This window comes from Acanthaster planci, linkage group LG05, assembly GCF_054643075.1.
Source record: "Acanthaster planci isolate LZ-2023a linkage group LG05, COTS_SCS, whole genome shotgun sequence".
In the NCBI taxonomy this organism is placed as follows: Eukaryota; Metazoa; Echinodermata; class Asteroidea; order Valvatida; family Acanthasteridae; genus Acanthaster; species Acanthaster planci.
Window position 1 is genome coordinate 17,685,322 of NC_141781.1, and position 22,086 is coordinate 17,707,407.

Genomic DNA, 22,086 nt, shown 5'->3' on the forward strand with positions numbered 1-22,086 from the left:
TTAACTCGCGGCCTCGACTTACTAACTCGCGGCCGCGAGTTACTGGCAACAACGAAAGAGAAACGCATCGCCGTGAAAGAGTACCACACCGCCGTGAAAGAGAAACACACCGCGGCCCTAACGGGCCTCCGTAAGCCAGAGCTGGGACAGCGCGTCCCTTTTTAGGATTAAAGCAGCAAAGCTTTTACGAATGTTGCATTGATGTGTTGGACCAGCCAACTCAAAATTAATAAATGCATTTCTTCTTTATAATTAACAAGGAGATAAAAATCACAGTTCTCTCTCGTGTTCAGGATTTTGATGTCCCTGTCTTAATTTGTCTTTGATACACAAGCGAGACGACGTGTTCCCGCCAATAGATCTTTGCACGCAACACCCATACATTCAGCACCCGTCCTAAAGATACCCATTGTCCCTATTACGTAGGCCTACTTCAGAAAAGAGCAATATCGATTGATATTTGAATATTGATTATTCGCACGGTATGTATTGTGGCTTCCCATTTTCTGGAAACCGAGACATTGTATACCATTGGGTCCGATATCAGGACTTTATATAGTTGCTGTGAACATAGTGATAGGATCAAAAAATCAAAGAGTTTGGGGTGCCAAGCCATATAGAGGACAACAGTCGCCCCTTACGAACATACAAGTACACCCAAACGGACAACAATTGAAACCATGAGATACATAAAGTTAATTCTAGAGGGAAGTACATGTACCTCAAAAAGTTTTGTCACTCGACCGGGGTGGCTAGATGGCAAACAAATGTTTTTCCCCAAATTATGCTATTTTTAATGTACCATTATACAAGTTCCGTCTTTAACCCTAACCTCCAAGAGTGTATGTAAAATCGTATTGAAATTGGAGGATTTGGAACTGTTAGGGTCAATGATACTGTAAATTCGTCCATGAACGGTGACCAGCTCAATTCTGACTTCCAACTTCAATAGTAATGGTCTATGATACATGTTAAACTGATGTACTTCATTTAGCCAACAATAACCATTGCCTATTGAAGTGGTTTTGCGTGTGATGAAGGTCCAAGTCAGACTAAATGCATTTTGATCTGAAATTTATCTTTTGATATTATATGTATTCGTAAATGAAAATATCACATTTTTAGAGATATACCGGTAATCGATAAAATGATTCATACACGGCGAACACGGCCTGATCAAGTATTATTGAACCATGCAGGCAGGGGGTTAGGGCGTGCTAAGGGCCAGCCCTTCGGTGCTCCCCGATAAAGGAAGTGCGTAGCAGCAAAGGGGCGTGGGGAATGCGAGACATGCGCCGCATAGACCGGGTAAACGAATGTCGGGGCGGGTGAATAGGTAGCGACGATGGGGATACTCAGTTGCTGAGCGCCTGGTCGAACACTTTGCCACAGCCTATCAAATAGTAACTACGATGTTCGGATGGATCGGGTGATCCGATGTACATGTTGTGTGTCAGGTGCACAAACACTCATCCCTTATCTCTTGTGCATCCCTTGTTTTTCAGTGTAAGTCGGTGGCCCTATTTGGTAGCCGGCGTCTTGCCCGATTGTCGGTAGGGAATTTTATAAACGGTTTATAGCATGAGTGAAACAATAAAAGCAGTGGTAAGCTGTGGCAAGAGTTGAAAAAAGGATCTGGCATTGAGTTAACTGTGTTCGTCCGTGTATAAACTGGCAAATAAGTAGATCATACTTTTATTACTATGTTTTTACATGTAATCGCGTTTTTCTTTTTCTGTTCTACAAACAATTTTAATCTGCCGTGCATTCTTATTTCATATATTCCTTCTACACACTGTAGGCCTACTTTCCGCTTCTAATTTGAGGGCTCTAAGTGCGAATATGGTTTGCCCGTATAGACAAAAAAGATTTGGTAAGATTTGAAAGGAAATTCTTCTTCCTATACTTCCCGGCGTTAAACTGAATGACGGGTAGGCACGTCGAATTGAATGAAACCAGTTCTAATTGGAAGGCGTGAAAGTACTCAATCCGATGCCTGCAACAAACTGAAAGGCTGTACGAAGTTTGGAAAAGAAGCACAAAATCAACGCACTGAAAACAGTTTCGATGAATTTGCCTGGGAACATTTTTTTCACTTATTTTCCACCAGAATAATTTACACAATTGAAAAGAGCAAAGAATATTTTAAAATTGAATAATCAGTGAGACTATGGAGCAGTGTAAGTATAATAATTATAACTAACATCAGTAAATACAACTTCTCAAGAAGAAGAAGGTTACCGGTACGTTTTCTCATAAATACAAAGATACTCCATCTTTAAGAAAATAAGACTGCTGTTAAGTGAATTAAAAAACCCTGGATTTAAACAAGTGGAGAATTTAGCGAAACGTAAATGGGGATATACATATCAGCGGCTTGTCTGGTTAACTGACGGAGTCTGGGCATTTAAAATAAACATATAGTGGAAGAACTGAATTAAGCTGGTTGTTATTCCTTTCTCTCATATATCTGATGCTATTCTTTAGTTTCGTAATTATTCAAACGGAAATGAATTTCGAATTGGAAAATTAACATCAAATGAAAACCTTTCACGAAAGAAATACTCTTCTATTAACAAACTCGAATACCCGATCGCTCACCTCGGACTGTCCGCACGAATGTCAATGATCTTTACATGTTTTTTTTTTTAATGGAATGCAGACAACTCATGTATAACAAAAGTGTATGATCACATACTCATAACGTTGCACTGAATAAAATTTTGAACAACATTTAATAACTCTATCTTCAATTCAGATACGAAGATTACAGAGTCGGTCCGACAAACCCACTGTATATGTACCATTCTGTCTTCTCGGTTCCTCTTGATTTCGGTAAATTCGTCTCAAGTTATAGCAATCAGCCAGTGGCACACCTCGGATTTGGCGGGGGGGGGGAGAGGCGGAATTTTTTCCTAGAAGAGTTAATGATGCTCAACCCCTGTCCCTCGTTGAACCACAGGGGACTTGAACGTACATCGTGTGAGAGTTACAGTAGTTAAACCCTCAAAGAGCTGGGGTATTTGATCCATCTCACAGCCGGGGGGATCTGAGCCCCCCCCCCCGAACTGTGCTGTGCCACACACGATTTTTTAAAAAACTTAACAAGCCTGTAAAGATACTCCTTATCATTACAAACGTGAAGGTTGGACTCAATTGAATGTATGGTTTTGTTGTTACTGTCATTTGAGGTGCAAAGCTACATGTATTCACTGTTTACAAATTTTGCTAAATAACAGTAGACAGAAGTTGCTGGCTTGGGACAGCACATTCTACTGTCAATTTTTCTCTGTTTACCAACAGGGGATTCTTATGGAAGTGTATTTAGGACATCTTAAGAAAAAGAAAATTACGTATGGATTACTATTTCGTACGTACGTACGAATTACTAACCGTATTTACGGATTAGAATTCCACATGTTGCACTGCATGACTAAACCTCAGTTAATTGGGCCCGAGCGGAGTGCAAGAAAGGTTGCGATTTCCCAGCAACGGAGGCTCCTTTGGTAGGAACTCCAATCCACTTTGCTGGTTCACAATTGACAGTGAAATACACGCCTTGTGCACGTGTCTATAGCCCTACCAACAAAACAACACTCCCCACCAGCATTGCTCTCTCCTACCGATGGGGGATGCTTCTGCTCTAGACGGAATTTGGAATGCAACCAGTGCCCAGGATCAATATTTATAAAACCGTACGTACAAAGTAGTAAGTAGAAATAATAATCCGTAGGTACGAATTAATTTTTTTCTTATCGTATTCTAAATATACTTCCGTAAGAATCTCCAATATACAGAGAAAATTGACATTAGAATGTGCTGTCCCAAAACAGCAACTTCTGTAATGCCAATTGACAATGGAATCCACAGTTATTTAACAGACATTTTTAAAGAGTGTGCAAGCCCGCGTGCGTCGAGCACTTCAGTGGAAAAAGTATACATTTTTGGCCGACCTGTCCTGGAAAAATTGGCAATGCGCAAGAGCGTTATGTTCGATTTTAATTGGTGTCAAAATGACCGCAAAGAAAAAAGTTCAGCTCCTGCAAAAATACACTGCGGCGATATCGAAAAAAAAAATGTCGGGGAGGGGGGGATTCCGCCCCGGCTCTTCTGGGTTAAGATGTAGGTGTTTATATTGCATTTTTGTATTTCAAAACATTAAAAACGGTAAGGCCGGGGAAGGTGGCGATGAATTCTCCAAGCCCTCAACCCTTGGATACGTCCCTTCAATTAGCGTTATAATGTGGAAAGATCCTTAATTTTTCTGCTGTTGTCACATTTTTCGTCTCCAAATGTTTTAAATGTACGGTTAGGTGAGAAAAAGTTACCCAATCTTTAAGACCCACCTTAAGGGTAAGTTCTGCACTCTGTTAGCGTGTATAGGTTTGACATAGCCTCTATCTTCAGAAAGCTTCAGTGAAATAAGCAATGCGGTCTGGACAGCATACAGCTTGTAAGGTAACTTTGTAGGCCTATAGCTTTCAAATTTAATATTTCATTTTATTTAGCAGCTTGCAATTAAACTGAATTACATGGTTATTACTATTAAAAACTTAAACGAAAGTATCTACGCACAAATAAAGAAATAAAAGAATAAAAAACCAAAGTTTACACATTAAAAAGGATACAGTTGAATTTTTTTCGAACGAAAATTCCTGTCAAAGTCATAAAGGTTTCCTTTTGTCGGCCCAAGGGGTTTCGTCCAGTTTCTATTCTTTCTTTTAAAAGTTATCTCCATCCTCTTTTAAATTGTGACCAATTGTACATCTTACAAAAACGTGCTGTCCGAATAATTTCTCATGCTGGATATTACGACCACACGGCCCCACTGTTCTCTACACATAAAGTGCTAAAGGTATTTGACCTTTATAAATATCACTTAACTTGGTAAATTTATGTATAAATGTATGAATGATAAGCTGCCACCGTATTTTAAATCATACTTTAAACTTACCTCAAATGTTCACTCATATCATACCAGAAGTACCTCTCAAAAGAAATTATATGTTGATACCAATAGAACTTCACTACACAAAAATAGTCTTGTACAATGCGGTGTCCAATACTGGAATAGTCTAAATGAAATTATAAAAGCAGCGCCCACTTTATTAACAAAGTTGAAAAATCTAATACTTTCTGAATACGTTACCTGTACCGACTAGAATTGTATTTTGATGCATTGTATTATCTCCTGTCTGTCAGTGTTTGTCCGTATGTGTATCATTGCCAAAAACATTTTCATGTCTTGTATTGTCCAATGCTATAATATGTATGTCTGTCAATAGGTTAGGCTACAAAAGCAGATCTATGCTTCACCCTTTACCTAAATGTTGTTTTTTAACGTGTTAACGTGTTAATAAATAAACATAATTAAAAATAATAATAATAATCTTCATTTCAATAAATCTTCGATTGCTACACAAGGGGACGAAATTAGAACGCTGCAAGTCTGAAGTATTCAATGGACTGATGGGGAGGGGCAAGGGGGCGTGGCCACCCTCAGCAGAGGTCGTGCATTTGAATTTTGGAAATGTACACAACCTACGTACAGGCGATAGTTAATTGGATCCCCCCCCAAAAAAAAATAAATAAAAAATTGGTGAACCCCATGTCCTCCCTAGAAATTTACCCCAGTTAGTTAAGCCTGTTACGTCTTCGCTGAAATCCAGTGATGAATAAAGCAATTGATGTCGGAGATTCACCCATATGATGGGGGGGGGGAACTGATCTTGAAGTGAATACATCGTTTCCTGGAAATTTGTGTGATGTAAGCGTTAAATTATCTGAGAAAAACATCTGATCTAGTTGGCTGCCTGCATAAGGACAAGGGGAACTAAATCATCGCAGGAGACCCGTCTGTGGGCGATATCAAAATAAAAACCAACACCTAGCATTCAGTGTGCTGTTCAAGAAGTTAGAAAACAGTAGGCCTACTTGTACTCCATAAGAAGGCTAGCCCTAAGTCAGATTGGAGTTTTCCTTTAGAATCATCTACCTTAATGCATGTAGTAACGTCAAATACCTTTAGATTATTTACATTAAGCGCAAACTTCAACACAGTTTAAACTGTTATATGCACGTTACATTTCTGAATGTTTTCGACAAAAATGAAGGAACTACAGATGTTAATAACCCGCAGGGCAATAAAAAAAATGGCGCCATTGGGTTGCAATGACTAAAGTCTATTTTTCAACGGGCGAACAAAACCTCGTCTGTGCTATTTTTCACTAATTTTCTCTTAATATACCTTGAACGTTTGAAGTGGATGTCCTGTTTTCATCCTAAAATCCTCAATGTTATTTATTCATTCAGAAACACCAGTTTCCAAGCAGACTTTATAGTTCTTGAGGTTTTTTTCATAGCTGTTTGTTACAGCCTTGCCTTTACTCTTCAAAATACATTTATTAAAGAACTTGGTTCCAAAGATGAAGAGGGGTTCCAAAGAGGGGTGTGAAGCAGGAGTAGCCCTTGATTGTGCAAGGGAATCGCGCCCGCATAGCTACTCAGTCATGGTAGTCCAATGTACGATGGTCTATGAACAAACTTACCAACAGTAGGAATTGCGCTTACTCTTTATAATTGGTAGATTGAACGTAAATGTCTGGCTGTGAACTATATTCATTGACCGTGCGCGTTTTGCTTAAATTTCTACTGATTGCCCTGCAGAGGCGTAGCGAAGGCATGGGGGGTGCCACGGTCAGTTTGCCGATTTGTAACTTGTTCGCGAACTCGTGTCTTGTAAAATTCACAAAGTGATTCGTGGTACGCTACATTTCATGCTTCAGGGGAAATGCCGACGGCAAACGTATACATTTATGTACTATTTTTTACTCTGTTACCGAACAAACCTCTATTTGCCGCTTGGAATTAATGGGGGGGGGGGGTGCTGCACTCTCCCACACACCCCCGGTCGGTTCGCCTCTGCAGATGGGCAAATCACATGTATGGACTTTGGTTTCACAAATTATCCATTGGTATGATTTGCGTGGCATCTATTTTGGGTAACACTTCAAGATGTTACACGAACCTGCTACCATGATGTGTTTAAACCTATGATGGTCATATTTCGTCATTGTATACGGCGCAGATGCAAAACATTAAGCACAGTTGATAGAACAGTATAAGTAATACGATAAAGAAATAACAAAATGAGTGGAATGTAGAACGTCAACTTTATTTCAAAAACAATTTTGTCGTCGAGAGTATTGTTGGGTTGACGGGAGTTGGACCATCGTGTGATTCCCTCGGTAATTTTGATTTCAAATATAATTATCGCCTACTACGTAATTCACGAAACTGATTACATATAACCAGTGGCATGGTTTTTGTCCGCGTTCAATTTGTCGGTTTGTCAAACTCGTTCAGATAAGACGACCGTGCGATCCAGAAAATCGTACTTGCCCGCAAGGTACTCTGTGGTGCTTCGGATGAAAGAACGAAACGGTTGAAGCAGTATCTCGTGCCTGCTTGACCTTTCTGTGAGTTCAAAAACTTGAAGGCTTCGATGAAAGCACATTTGTTAATAGTATACACTTGTATTACAATTCTTGTAAATTTTTGGTGTCCGTTCGTCTAATCGTGTATCTGACATTATTAGAAAAAGTAGACTGAATGCTGGTTATTCTTTGCTTCTGTATGTTTCCGTGAAATGTATATTATTGCTTTGCTTCCAATGGTAGTGCACATGATCTCAATTCTCATGCAAGAAAAGTGAACAATTTATCTGAATTAAAATTAAAAGCACGACATGCGCACCGTCAGTTTACACCTTAGCCGTTTCATAACGGGTCCATCGCGCCTCTATGTCCTAAATAAACAATTGGGGGAGCAAACGAAAACCACAAGGAGATTTGGAGAAGGAGAGGGCCGACAATAGGCCAAGAAAATCCTCTTGAGCCTTCATTAGCATTACAGTGGGAGAGCGCTCAAAGATAGCAACTTGCACGACCCTATATGCAGTATCAACGCATGCGCTCTCTAGCTTGTTGAACATAATGACAGCACTATGGTAACTGGGGAATAAACTCCCTCAAGTCGACCCCCTCAGATCGTTTAATCCCCTGTTTCAGGGCTGATACAATCATCACACCACTGCCGGAGTGCTCTTGAGCTTACCGAAAGAAGAATGGGACCACCGTCTTTGAGAGTTCTACAACGGTAGACAGTTAATTGGAATATAACTGTTAAATTGGAGTGAATCCGAATTTGCCGCATGGACTTATGATATTAAAAGCACCACAGACTGTTGAATCTACAAAATATTTTACAATTTGCTGGTGTAAAGGAGATAGTTTGTCTCGGAAACTGGTTTAAGGTGGACAACGAGGGAAGAAGACGATCGATAAACGGTATTAACACTACGCCTTTGCAGTAGCGGTAGTGTGGTCGAGGGGGATCAGCAACTTGAAGCTGGCTAGCCACAAGATCTTATCGCCATGGCCAACTGATCAACCAAATATAGAAACACGTTTGGAAGTACAACGACCACAGGATGCTACGGATGTTGGATTCATTACAGTTGTAGTGAAAAGCAGACTCGCTGGCATTGTGCTATAGGTTTTTTTTTTTTAGAGATTTTGGTGGATTGGAGTACAGACTTAAAATGGCTATGCATCTCATGTCAACCATCGCGGATAATGGGCATAATCGTGGAATCGGTCACTCTTACAGGTGATCATGAGGGAACCGGACAAGGCTGATATCAACATGAACACATGCTTCCCTTAGGAAGAAAGAATCTCCGATCAAAAATGCCTAACGACGATTCCAATCCGAACTTCAGACGTCTAACGAAAGAGTCACTGCGTAAGCTAGAGCTTAGACACAATGGGCCGAAGCCGGAGCGGGCATTCAGCCGTCTCAGCCTTATGTCAGATCCGGAAGAAGATGAAGAGGCTCTAGCCACCGGAAAGGTGTATGACACCGATCTTCTCGAAGGCAAACCACTTCCAGATCACCTGGGCACTTTCCCAAAATCACTTTATGGGAAACCAATTGAAGAACTTGATGCTGTTAGACAAGATGAGCGGGTAAGTAACGCACAACGATAATTTTTGATATGCCACGAGTTCTTTCCTAGTTTCTCAAACCAGCTTACAATTATAGATTATTAATTTGGTTAACACATTGATAATCTGTATTCCGCGTGGATCTTGGGTTTGGTTGTGGGGATTGCAAGCCCTTTTCATCCGCTAATTAATGCAACGATAAAAGTGAAATGGAACTAAGTGTTAAACAGAATACAAAACCAACAATAACGCTTTAGTTCCATTTAAATTTATGAAAAGCATCGCAGTTTTCATTTTTGGGGTATTTTTCGGACCCCAGATGGTCATGTCTTGGACAGCCTTTCGACCCATTTGTTTGTTAACCCGCCTCCGCTTTCTGAAAGCTTGACTCACCCTGCAAAAATTATTAAATATTTTAAAAAGTCTGTGTTCTTAGTGGAGACTAGAGTGAAGACTCAACTCGTTTTTGCAGAAAATTTAAGACACCATGATGACTGCTTATCTTGTCAGAAAAATGTGTCTGAAATTAGAGTAAGACCGATACTGTCTGTAAATGATAAGGTTTAAAAACTGCAAAAGTCGTCAGCGTCGATCCAGTAATACCTTATCTTATAAACAGAGCAAAAACGTGAAGATGCGATGACAAAAGTCACAGTCAGCTCCAGTTCCAGTTGAAGCGTGCGTACACGAAGGTGCCAAAAATGGAATAAAATACTCGTTTCCTAGTTGAAATCATTTTAGACTTTAGTCATCAAATTCAAACAGTGTGTGTTTAATTACACCTGAACGCATTGAACTACTGTTTTAAACATGGTATGGTGCAAGATGCGTCAGTAGGTAATTGTGTTTTTAATTATGAAATAATGTGGCCGGCATATTTCTTTTTAACGAAAACTCTATGTTTGAACAAATGCTCATGTCTGAATTTCACACTAGAAAAGTCGGTACTGCCAAAAAATCTCACACTTAAAAAATGAAAAAGAAAGGGTTTATATGATGACCCTCAAAAACATCCTTTTGAGATTCGTGTAGCCTTGACAAAAACTGGTAATTCGTAGTCTTTGTGGAAGTTCTCCTGATGTTAATTTATGAAATTATGGAAACATAGACTTGTTTTCTGAAACAAAAAATTAATAACCCCTGAGCGAAAATGTAGACAACTCATGAAAAAACCCGAAAATTACAACTAGAAACTCGTCACAAAGCTTATGTCCTTTATGAAAGTTTTTTAATGTTTCGTACTTTTTCACATTTATGCCATAGTGTTGCCATAAGTTGTTAATGTGAAGAGGCGAACATTGAACTAGAAAAGCCTGCATGCGTATTGGGAAGTTAGACAAGCGTAGAACTTCTAAAAGATTAAGGATTTGAACGAAATGCTTCGAGAACTTGTTGTAGAGTTTAAACACAAAATGTTGGGTTTTGTGAGCGCTTCATGCATCAAACGTAATCAGACGTTTAATGATAAACACCTCGGAAATGGATGATCCATCAGAATTTACATTGAGTGATTTCGGTGAATATCGTTTAAAGGATGATTATATTCCACTGTTTGATACCTTGAATCCTGTCATTCATTTCAAGTTCTTACGTGAGATATTAATTTCTTTATCTTCATCCGCTCCCTTTGTCATAAAATTAAGAACAAGGACAGATTAGAACCAAATTTTCAGGCTGCCAAACTTGTTTGGAAATAATTTGGAAATATTTTCATGTCTATGTCCATTTTCATGTAAGCTTTTATGGCCTTTTTGAAGGGGGCGATGGTACACTTATTAAAGGACTTCCAAAAGGCATTTTCAAGTGAGGAAAATGACTTAGATTAAGTAGCTTTTCTGTTCCATTTTTCGAAATAAAAAGGCTTGTTTTTTTCGGGGGGGGGCGACATGGCCCTTGTTACCTCTTACCTGGGACCCGCAAGAACACTCAGGCAAAATACAGCGTATGGACAACTTTTTTAACTAATCAACATACAAAAGCCACTCAAGTGTCTTTTCAAGGAGTAATTTGCACAGTTAGGACTACACAGGAGCGATCTCTGGGATACCGGTATTTGAAAATGTCCTCATTCTCCGTAGTAATACGTCACCCGCCCTCACTGCAGCAGAATACAGTTGCGCGCCAACATGCTCGGTGTTGGTTACTGTGATGAGGCACAAACAACTTTCCCAAACTATCCAAAACAAGGGGTATCCGTTCAATATCAGACCCCTCCAAAGAACCATCGTTCGATATTCTGCCAGGGTTTGTGTGGTCGACACAAAGACGAGGCACAGTTTGCCAGGGCCTCTATCGATTTCCATTACTGCCTAAAGATGTGACGTCAGTGACAAACTATTGAAGGTTTGCATCATGGGATTGTAATTTGGTGCAAACTTCCAAAGCTTCAGTTATCTCAGACATTATTATGATTAAAAGACAAACCTCCTGGCTATCAACATGATATACAAACCATCGATCAAAATTCTATGAAGCAATGCACACCAAATGTTACAAAAGAAAACCAGCACTTGTTTTACCTTATAGGCCTACCAACAGTATCAAGTACATGTATTAGAAGCTGGATGGTGATTATTGATTTGTTACTGTTGATGAGCAATTCGAAATCATCGGACTCAAGACCATCTTGGTTTAAGGCCCGCCACTCCAGACCACGCCAGTAGACGTTGTTTAATGGTACAATTACTGTCAATGTGTGTGCTATTCAGATTTCAATTAAAGTGCTCAAACAAAACGCTAATTTTAGATTGTACTCGGCTATTGTACTAATTATGCAAGTAGAATGAGCTAATTAGTGTCTGTGCTGCATTATGTACACTGAGGACATGGTTCTTCAAAGAACGTAACATTTTTTTTAAAATTAAGTTTGCAATTTGTAGACAAAGTGGAATGAATAACGTATCCTAAAACTTGTATTCATTCCTTACAAGGAGGATATTTTTTTTACATTTTGGTCAAACTGGTTCAGATCGCAATGGGTAGATTTTTGGCAATTTTTGTCTTTTATTTGCTTATTTTTTATAGTCAGGAAAGTAACGTGCGAAACAAAATAATGCGGATAAGTATAGCGTATGTGTGTGTATATATACAGTTGGGGCAAAAACATTTACATACCCTTGGTCGGAAAACAGTTTTCCTCAATTTTTCGCTGTAGGAAATAGTTTTGCCAACTTTTTCTTTTCTTAGGTCAGATAAACTGCATCTGTCAACTGAATGTTCATAGTGTTTACTTCAATTTGAATTCTCAGAGACATTTTGTATTGTTCAAAATTTCTGAAAAATCATTTGTGAAAATTTAGAGCTATTGTCGTTCAAAAACCACTTCAGAAAGTGGTCTACTGCGACTATGAGATGTGACAAAAATACAGAAAGTGGCGTTAAATATGAGGGTTGGAGTATGTTAACTTCTGATTTTTTGGTTAATATAAATATGAATCATGTATATGTCTCTGGGTGTTTTTATTTGATGCATACACCATGTACATTAAGTGGAGACCTATCTTGTCTGTCCTCATGAAAAGAAAAGTTGGTAGGAATGCGTGAAATGAAGTGAAATTCGAGGAAAACTGCTTTTGTTCTACCAGTTGTGTGTAAACTTCTTGCCCCAACTGTATATAAGTATCACATCAATTCAAGTCATCAACAAATGCAGAAAGAACTGTTGTGGGATCCAGTCTTCTCTGCTTGTGCAAAATTCAGGTCTCTCCATTAGGTGAATGTGTTCAATTGTTTACAGTGCATTTGTTTTATGTTTCCATTTTTACTGAAATGTAATTCTTGCAGTCGTAATTTGAAATCATTTGCAATAAAGGTGATATATATCCAATCCGTGACTACAATTCAATTCAGTTTATTTATAATTAATACAATGAAAACAGCAACAGACAAGCAGAATGGTGTTAGGTAAACGCACCCACTACCTTTGGGTTTATTATGAATATTAATAACGACAGATTGAAGGATTGGAGCGATATACGCTCTTATTAGAAAAGACTTTGAAAAATTCCTGCAACACTTAAGATGACTTACAATTCGATCCAAATCCTGTACGCTTATCAACCTTTAAACAGAGTTTGTGTGTGTACTCATTGAGTGTTAAGGGTCTTTCAGGAACAAAGCCAATGACATCATTGTTTAACTAACCTACAGCATGAGTTGATGCAAAATTTGTAATTTCAATTGGCCGTGTTAAACCACGAATGAATTCCGATACGTGCAATAAAGGTAATACGTCCACAACGCTAACTACAATCATCACTTCTGTCAAAATAAATACAGTGAAAAGTAGCAGTAGACAGACTGAATGCTGTCAGATAAATTAAACGCAGCCGTTACCTTGAGGTTTATCATGAACAATAATAAAGAAAGATTAGGCCTAAGGAATGATGCGATTTACGCTCTTATTATATGAGACTTTGGAAAAAAATTAGAGCCACAGTTAAGATGGCCTACATTTAGTTCCAAATCCTAACCGGCTTAATGTTTATCAGCCTATGACTGAAACGGCTCATCAGGGGTTGTTTGTGTACTCGTCGAGTGCTGGGGTCTTTCAGGAACAAAGCCATTCTTAAGGAAGCCGGATAAGCGCTTAGATTCCAAAGAACTCTCGTCTTGAAGATGATGAGGGTTTGAAGAATGACACAAGAGGAAAGTAAAATAACGCACGTTGGGTTAGAGGTGAAGATTTATATTTTCTCCGATCTCTTAATGGAATAAACGTATTTGTGATTACAGCGATGGAGGGTGCATAAAACTTCAGTTCGTGTCCCCTCATTATATCAAAGTTTAACTTAACCAATACACTAACTGATCATTGATGTAAAATGTGTAATTTATTTGCTGTGTTGTCATCGACTAGAAATGCTGACATATGCACCCAGTGTCACAAGTCCAGCTTTTGCCGTGAAGCATTGACATTCATGCTTATATGACGAGCACAGTTCAGAAATACTTGGAAAACAGTCTACTGAGGCTCGCTCAAATTCCAACTGACAACCGAAGCGTCGCTTTTGATGGGCATTTTCTAAAGAGTCCTCATTATCAACCCGAGAGAGATGTAAACCTTGCGCTGTTCACTAGAAGACGCTCACCCAGGGCGATTCATCATTGAGCAAGCAGTTAGGACAAACGTCCAATTGTCCTCCACAATGGACCTAAACGTCCTCTCACGCAGAGAATTTTTCGTCTTCTGAGAGGCTGTTTTCACACGAACGATGTCAGAGTTCGTTATTGTTGCAAAGATTTACAGGTGCCTTTTTTGAGGCACAATGATTCGAAGATGTTTGGCAGGGCACTATCAGGGTATTGAGTCTTCGAGTTGTCATGTGACTCCTGATTCTCAAGTCAACAGATCCAAATTACACACCAGAGCAGACTATTCGTCCCGCTCTTGAGAGAGGATCGTGCAAATTTGTCATGAATTACAACAATTCAAACCAATGAGGAAGATTTCATTGAAAGATTCAAGTTTGGTTCATCCTCAAGACATCATTTTCAAAATGTAGAGATTACAAAACCATGCCCATCTATGTAACTTTATTGCTTATTATTTTTCTTATTCAGACATTCTGCCTGGTTGGTAGACGGTTCGGTAAGACCAATCTCTTCAGGTTCAGCTCCACCAAATCTCTACACCTGCTGACACCACTGAATCCCCTCCGGAAAGCAATGCTCTTTCTTCTAACGAACCAATATCCTTTGTTTTAAGTGAATGTTAATATCGAGTATTTTTGTTGTCAGCCCCCCCCCCCCGGTTCCGCGCCTTCTGTAATTGTAATGGTACGATGATCCCGGCAGAATCTGAATGCCATATGGAATAAGAGGAAAAAAAGGATCATCGGAAGCTGCAACAACATCCATGCACGTCACATTGATACATTTCCATTCATTTCATTCATTTAAGACTTTATATTTACTTCCTTAACATTTACTGTACATTCTTTGATGTACTAGTCATCCTCACCATTTTAGTGAACTGTGGCTTCCTAGCAATGGATGCGCCTCGGTTTGATAGCAGCGACGAGTAAGTTCACTTAATTGGTTTGTTAGAATGAATGTCCCCTCTCTTCTCTGTGAGACTAAATCCTATTAGATCCATTTGCGTTATATTACCCATGGTAATAGTGATTAACAAGGGATGGTAGGTAATTAATAAGTAACATTGCACATTTTGTAGATTATGACTTTCGCTCAGTAGCGTATCCAGCTATTGGTGTGGGTGTATGTGGGGGGGGGTTCAAGAGCGAATGTGGTCTCGGCCACATTCAACTTGATGTTGGGAGAGCAAAAAATCAAAAGTCTTACTCACGGTCTCGGCATCCTTGCTTTATTTGTTGGTGGTGTTTTCTTAGGGTTTTGGTGACGCTTTTTGATAATATGCCGATTACTTTCTTTCCTTCTCACGTATGACATATCTTTATTCAAATAGGCTTATTTTGACCTCACACATGGGGGGATGCATTCCATGCCAATTTGGGCTGTTCAGTGACTCACCTCTTGTACGTAAAGACATCAGTGAAGTTCAGTTCAAATCGACACGCACGTAGCGTTTTGTTGTTGCGGTCATTTTGTACGCTTTGACGTGTGTGAGTACGTGATGCAGCTCTTGCCAGTTGGAGAAGGTGACGTTTGGGCCAACCTCTCTTGTACAAATTGAGTATTGTGCCTGACGGATATAAGACGTATTTTCATAACACTGGCCGTAAAATTACCACAAAACACGATTAAAATGTATCACAACGATACTGGAAGGAGAATATACAGGTATGGATTCCATCCTCAACCTTTAAGATTAAAATGATCAGGATTATTGTCTTGGTTTTTGTAGAATAATTCCCTTTTCTACTCTTTATCCACAGACCATTGGTTTTCGAAATATCCGAGTAAGTGATGTTTGAAACGTTAATTTTTCATTAGCTGAAAGTTGAACCTGATTTTCTTTTTACAAAAAATGACGCTCCCAAGATTCAATATTCCAATCAATTGCACTAAGGTCGAGGGCAGTTGGTTTCAAGTATACATTGAACTTAGGGAACGTCATCTGTTTGCAAATTAAGATTACTCCAAGACTATTCGAAGACATTTGATCGTATCACGAACTTTCACTGTATAGTCTATACAGTGTACTTTGTTTCACTCATTCAGGTCTGTCTAAGACAGTAAACATCAAGAAATTATAATAGCCTCTTTATTTTGGCCATACCCACGCACTTTTTGTTCAAGCAACACTACGTCGGGAAAAAATTCGATTGTATTAGCGGACCTTTTAAAAAAGTTTTCCGTTTGATTTTCATTACATTGGATTCGTCATATTTTATCTTTGTTAATTCAATGCAACAATACGTCATTTATCTTGGAATGTTGGCAGTAATTCTGTAAAGGTGAAACGGATATTTGTTGTTTTGTTTTATTACTTTATATTTCCTCATGCTTTTTACAAATGCCTGTTATCTTAATCAGCCCCAAAATGCTTGTCATTTGTAGGATCGTGTTTACAGCAATATATTCCACAGAGATGATCGTCAAAATAATCGCCAGGGGATTTGTACTGCAGAAGCATACATATCTACGAGATCCCTGGAACTGGTTGGACTTTAGTGTCATTCTTCTTGCGTAAGTAAATTTTCTTTGTGACAGCGTGCATTTGTCCTCGGTGTAGCTCTTTAATTTGGTGTTATTCACTTTTGGGGAATCATTTATGAAGGCTCCAAAACTGAAATAAGTTAACACCAATATCTAGGTTCTTTGAAGTCCACTGTTGCATTGACTGTTTTCGGTCAAAAACTGTTATTTGAAAGGGAAAATAGTTGTACTTTTGACGATGTCAACAGTTCCTTGACGTCTCGTCTCCTGTGGACTGTCTGAGTTATAGTTTATAATGCAAAATTTTTGAATTTCCTTCAGTTTGGAATTGTATATAAATCGTGTGGCAAACCTTGTTACGAGCGAAAAATTAAGCGTTTTAGAAGACAATAATTTTTCAAATGATCTCACAAGCGTTCCCTGACGGTATCCAAGTAAAACAAGAGACTTCAACACAGTGAGTTTCGTCGAAAAGGTCAAGTAGATATTCTTTCTCTGACAGTTAATTAATGATGTTACATTTACCGTCCTTTCCCTTTGTAGGTACGTGACATTCTTCCTTGGTTTTTTAAATGTACCAGTCGGCAACCTCTCCGGTCTTCGAACATTTAGAGTGTTAAGAGCTCTCAAAACCATCTCTGTTATCCCTGGTAAGACAATTTTGATCGGCTCCTTTGACTACACATTGTTTCTTTATGTTGATTTGCTTTTCGTTCCGTATTTTTGTTGTCGATGTCAATGTTTGTTGTCGAGGTCGATACTTTGGGGGTATTTGACGCCCTGAAAAATAGTACTTTCAAGCAAGACATGGCATTACAAAAATCAGTCTACTAGTAAGTCTTTACCTGTTCCTTATGAGCACCTTGTTTGTATTTTGTATTGTCAGTCATTGTGCATTGTCAGCAAGGAAACAAGTCAGGGTTTTCTATTTCATTAACTTTCGGCGCAGCAATTCATTTCATAGAATTCTAAGCAAAGTATGCACATCATCATGAACCATGCATTTGTTTAATATCTGATGGGCAGGGATTCAAATTCTGGAAACTTTGCATAATTGACAGGTCTTAAGAGCATCATCAACGCCTTACTACGATCGTTGAAGATGTTAGGGGAGGTGTTGTTATTGACTTTCTTTGGACTTGCCATCTTCGCCCTGCTTTCCTTGCAACTCTACATGGGAGTTCTACACAACAAATGCGTTGTGGACTATAATATCACTGTTTTCAACGACACTGAGGAGGACTGGTATAACTTTGTGCAAAATTCAAGTAAGTTTCCAACTTGTCTTTATACCTTCAGGAGCTTTTTATAAGGACAATATATATTTATGTCTGTGTGTTTCCTTCCCTCCGATGGTGACCGTAAGGTGAGGCAAAGACTAATGATGGTGTCACAGACTGTTGACTACGAAGACACATACATACCGCGATTTTGTGCTGATGCGAGTCCGGGGCCCAGTTTGGTAAAATAAACGGATTAATCAATGCAACGGTACTTTCCCTATTCCTCAGTATAATGTTGCTACTGTGATGGCCGATGACGTATACCGATTTTTGATCAAGTAAACCATAATTAAAAAAAAAGTTTTCCCACGTAAGTCTTATTTAGGGAAACGAGCCTCGCAGGGATGTTGGGTGACTTGAACTGAAACCAGTGTAAGAATTATAGAAACACATAACATAAAGTTGATCTGGCAAGTTTGCTTATACAAACGCTTGTTCTATGTTCTAAACTTACAAAAGGTAATTTATCCTACGTAGAGCCAAAATTCAATCAAGTGCTTTCAAATGCAGAATGGTTGTAGATAATTGACCTATATTGACGTATTGAAAATGCCGTAGCAACTAAATACTACGGAGCAGCCAAATACTTTGGAAAACAGTGATTTATTTGAGAACAGTACTTTGTTAGGCATCTTGGCCACAATTCCAGCAACCGAAATTTGACAATTCTTCTCTGCTTATGTTGATAGCGAACTGGTACTATTGGGACGGTGAGCCAAGGGTGTGCAGTAATATATCTGGCCCAGGGTAAGTAAGGGTCAACCTGCCTATGTGCTACTTGCTTGAACAACAGAAAGTTCAGTTTTGAACAAAAGACTACATGTCCCTAAGGGCAACCTGCTCCCCTGAATACACCAACGAGGTACAATGCGGAGTCCTTATAGGCCCTAAACCAAGGAAATTGGCAAGTTTAAGGGTGTGCTATCGCAAGTTGTCAATTTCAGATGTTCACATGAATGATAGAGTCCTTCGCTTGTGTACATAGATTTTGAAGTTTTGCTTTAAAAAAACAAAGCCGCAAGGCAAAAAATGTTTGTCTTGGATCACGTCTTATTTGTTTTGAGACTTTTAGTTGTGGGGTGAGAATCAGTCTATAAATGAGGCCGATTTTGTTGCGCTCTGTCACGGGCATTGTGCGTAATCCGGTTCGTAAGTATGACATCACTTCAGTTTAAACCACACCCACTGCACACGTGCACTACACATAGGGTTACATGCATTGATCGCCGTTCATGTGGAGCCACGGAACCGGAAGTTAACGCGCAACTTCTGCGATCGTCCATTGGGAGCCTGGAAATCGTGTGGCGCGTCCACCTTTGTGACGAAGTTACTTACGAACCGGATAGGACTCAATGTCTGCAACATACCCTACATGTTTCTTACAAGAAAGTATAGAGGTTCGAGTGAATGCGCTATCTTAAGCACAGATGTTATGCCACACTATGTAATGTACCTTTTTATGGAGGCAGTTAACTGATATCTTCGTTTATGTGAGCTGCATGCCGCAAAAATGGAAACACTTGTAGAAAATCTTGTGCATCTTAAAATTTTCCCTTTTTATGTATACCAGCTTTATGGACACAAAATGTTAATATACAATATGGTCACAAACTGTTTACCTACACATTTTCTTAACTCGCATGTATCCAGTGAAATTGTCATTGGTTTCGACATGTCTGTAACTGAAGGTGATCGCTGTAACATTTACTGATGTTCTTTTTGTTTATTTTTCTCTTTCTGTGTAATGCTGAATACTCTCAGACGGGGATGGAGGTGAGTTTTACTTTCTTGACTCTTCGTTACATAACAACTACGTTTTAAAAACAAGGAAAACAATGAAAAGGTTAAACCGTTGTTTCGACATAACGGCAATTAAAACCGCAGAAATTTAAGTTTCAACCGTACCATCTGGATTACATTGCTCATAAATGCAATTGTGCCATAATCTTCTGAAAATGCCTATGTAATAGTGTAAGTTCCGAAATGATTGTTAGAAGATAAGCTTCGCCGCCGTAAACACATGTAAACAGAAGGAAATTATCTTGCAGACACATTGCTCCTACTTTTAAAACCTGGTCACAAGCTTAAACTCTTTGACATTTGTTTTGCTCACAGTCCATGTCCTGAGAACTATACGTGTCTAAAGGACATTGGGCCCAACCCTAACGGCGGATACACAGGCTTCGACAACATTGGGATGTCTTTACTTACGTGCTTCCAAGTCGTTACATTGGACTTTTGGGAAGACGTCTATAATTTGGTGAGAATGAGTTCTTTCAGTTTAACATATCTGCAATGTCTTATGCATGCAATTAATTTAAAGGCCATTTTCGAGCCCACCTCTGTCTTACTAATACTGAGGTCTTACCACTCACCCCTGAGCTTGTCGGGATTGGCTGCCAAATTTACCTCCGTTAATTTCACATCAGACAAAGCAATGGACGCCCAATCAGATTTTGAACCTACTTGTATTATGATGCTTCATTTAAAATTAATTTGTTGCCTTTTCTGGTTTCTGTGATTGCTCTTTTATGCCTTGTTTATTTCAGATTATTCGTGCGACTGGTCCATTGAGCATGCTATTCTTCTTCATTACCGTCATGTTTGGATCATTTTATTTGGTTAATCTCATGCTGGCAGTGGTATCTCTGGCATACACAGAGGAGATGGAAAACCAGGGAAAGGTTGGTAACCGAAGCACAACAAAATGTTAAACATATAATGAATAGGTATATACCAGCGTATATGGCCAGGTAGCGGTGGATACATCTTTAGACAGTTACTGGTTGTATGCATACTGGTCGATAACTGACGATGAATAAGGTATATCAACTATTTGTGGATAGATCATGACACGGTTCAAAGATGCTGAAAAGTTAACCACGGTAAGACTATAGTTTAATGCTTCTTAGTCCAGTTTAAGTTTGGTATGGAGTGGTTAAAATGTGAAAATGTATGTGTTGGGAGATAATGTTACCTTAACAGGTCACATGAACCACCATGCGTAATTGTGTTATGAACTCCGGTAGTGGGAATATGATTCTAACGTGACTGAAAGCTTGAAAAACGTCTAGTCCCTAAAGTATGCTTAAGCGCACCCTTGCATCAGAAGGATCCTGTTTCCTTAATTAACAGTATATCAAGTAATAGTATGAACTATCCTCCCATTACTTGCAGGAAAAAGCGTTGAAAGCACAGCAGATTCGCGAAAACGTTCTCAGTATGGACGCTGAGAAACTAAAGAAGCTGGCAGAGAAGAAACGAAAGCGGAAAGAGAGACGGGAAAAATTGCGCCAATTACAGTTGAAGCAGCTTCAAGAAAACGATGCAGGGCAAATTAGCCAGTCTAACCAGGCATTCGTCGACATTGAGAAGATGGATAATGGCAGTGACAGCACATCTAAGGTTTCTCAGGTAATTATTTATCAGGAATAGCTTTTGTGGAAAAAATTTCTTCAGTTGGAGTGATATATTCTCCAATACGGTGTGAACCAAACACCGAGAGAAGAACCAGGTGATTCACATCACTTGGAACAAGGAATAATTCTCATAGTCTTAAATCCTTCCGCAAGTATCATATCTGTTGGCTTGTACTTAAATCTCTTTCTTTGCCATTACAATGCCTACCAAAGGATGAAATTCAACGCGGTTCTCTGCAAGATGAAGTGAGTATAAGCCTTGCAAGATAATTTCAAACTATTCGTCTTACTTGAGGTAATGCTAATGTGTTACGTCCAGATAATTGTTTTCTGCCATTACGTTATATTTAAACGAAGGATATTCGGATTGCTTGATATTTAACCCTGACGGGTCTATGACAGTAAAACTTCAACTTTTTCACGACAATCATTGGAGATTTTTAAAAATTCCTCTGTGTTTCTTTTCTTTTAATCTTAAATATTTGTTCAATTGATTCGTTATTTTTGGTTAGTTTTAAAAGTGTTTAGTGCCATTCTGATTTTACACTGATGCCAGATATTCACTGTAATAGTTGAAGGGAACTTTTTATGTAGCATTTAGTTGAAGCGGAGAGGCTGCACTTTTAAATTGCGATCTCTTGTTAATATCACTTAAATTTTTGCAATGCTTCCGGGCAAAGGACATAACATCTGTACAGGAACTCAACGATGATAGTGACAACGTAAGTATGCTGACCCAGAATCACTAACGTTCGGCGTGCTGTGTTGGTGTATTGTTCGTGTGTGTAGATGATT

The 22,086-nt window shown here is 39.0% G+C and overlaps 1 protein-coding gene across 6 annotated transcripts in view; it reads left to right on the top strand.

Annotated features, from left to right (window-relative positions):
* The first annotated feature begins 8,044 nt into the window (after positions 1 to 8,044).
* The window catches only part of LOC110987617 (sodium channel protein 1 brain-like), a 29,525-nt gene continuing 15,483 nt past the window's right edge, over positions 8,045 to 22,086 (top strand). For 2 of the 6 annotated variants that reach the window (XM_087137238.1, XM_087137242.1), the window contains exons 1-6: positions 19,606 to 19,645; positions 19,988 to 20,132; positions 20,422 to 20,556; positions 21,050 to 21,286; positions 21,505 to 21,537; positions 21,972 to 22,013. In XM_087137238.1, coding sequence (XP_086993364.1) covers positions 19,617 to 19,645; positions 19,988 to 20,132; positions 20,422 to 20,556; positions 21,050 to 21,286; positions 21,505 to 21,537; positions 21,972 to 22,013 — 621 coding nt within the window. In that variant the 5' untranslated portion in view covers positions 19,606 to 19,616. Of the gene's footprint in view, positions 9,030 to 14,570; positions 14,699 to 14,943; positions 15,031 to 15,865; positions 15,890 to 16,490; positions 16,620 to 17,132; positions 17,240 to 17,650; positions 17,858 to 18,561; positions 18,620 to 19,605; positions 19,646 to 19,987; positions 20,133 to 20,421; positions 20,557 to 21,049; positions 21,287 to 21,504; positions 21,538 to 21,971; positions 22,014 to 22,086 lie in introns of those variants that run through there. The other 4 variants (XM_087137243.1, XM_087137240.1, XM_087137239.1 and 1 more) reach the window with 4 other exon arrangements.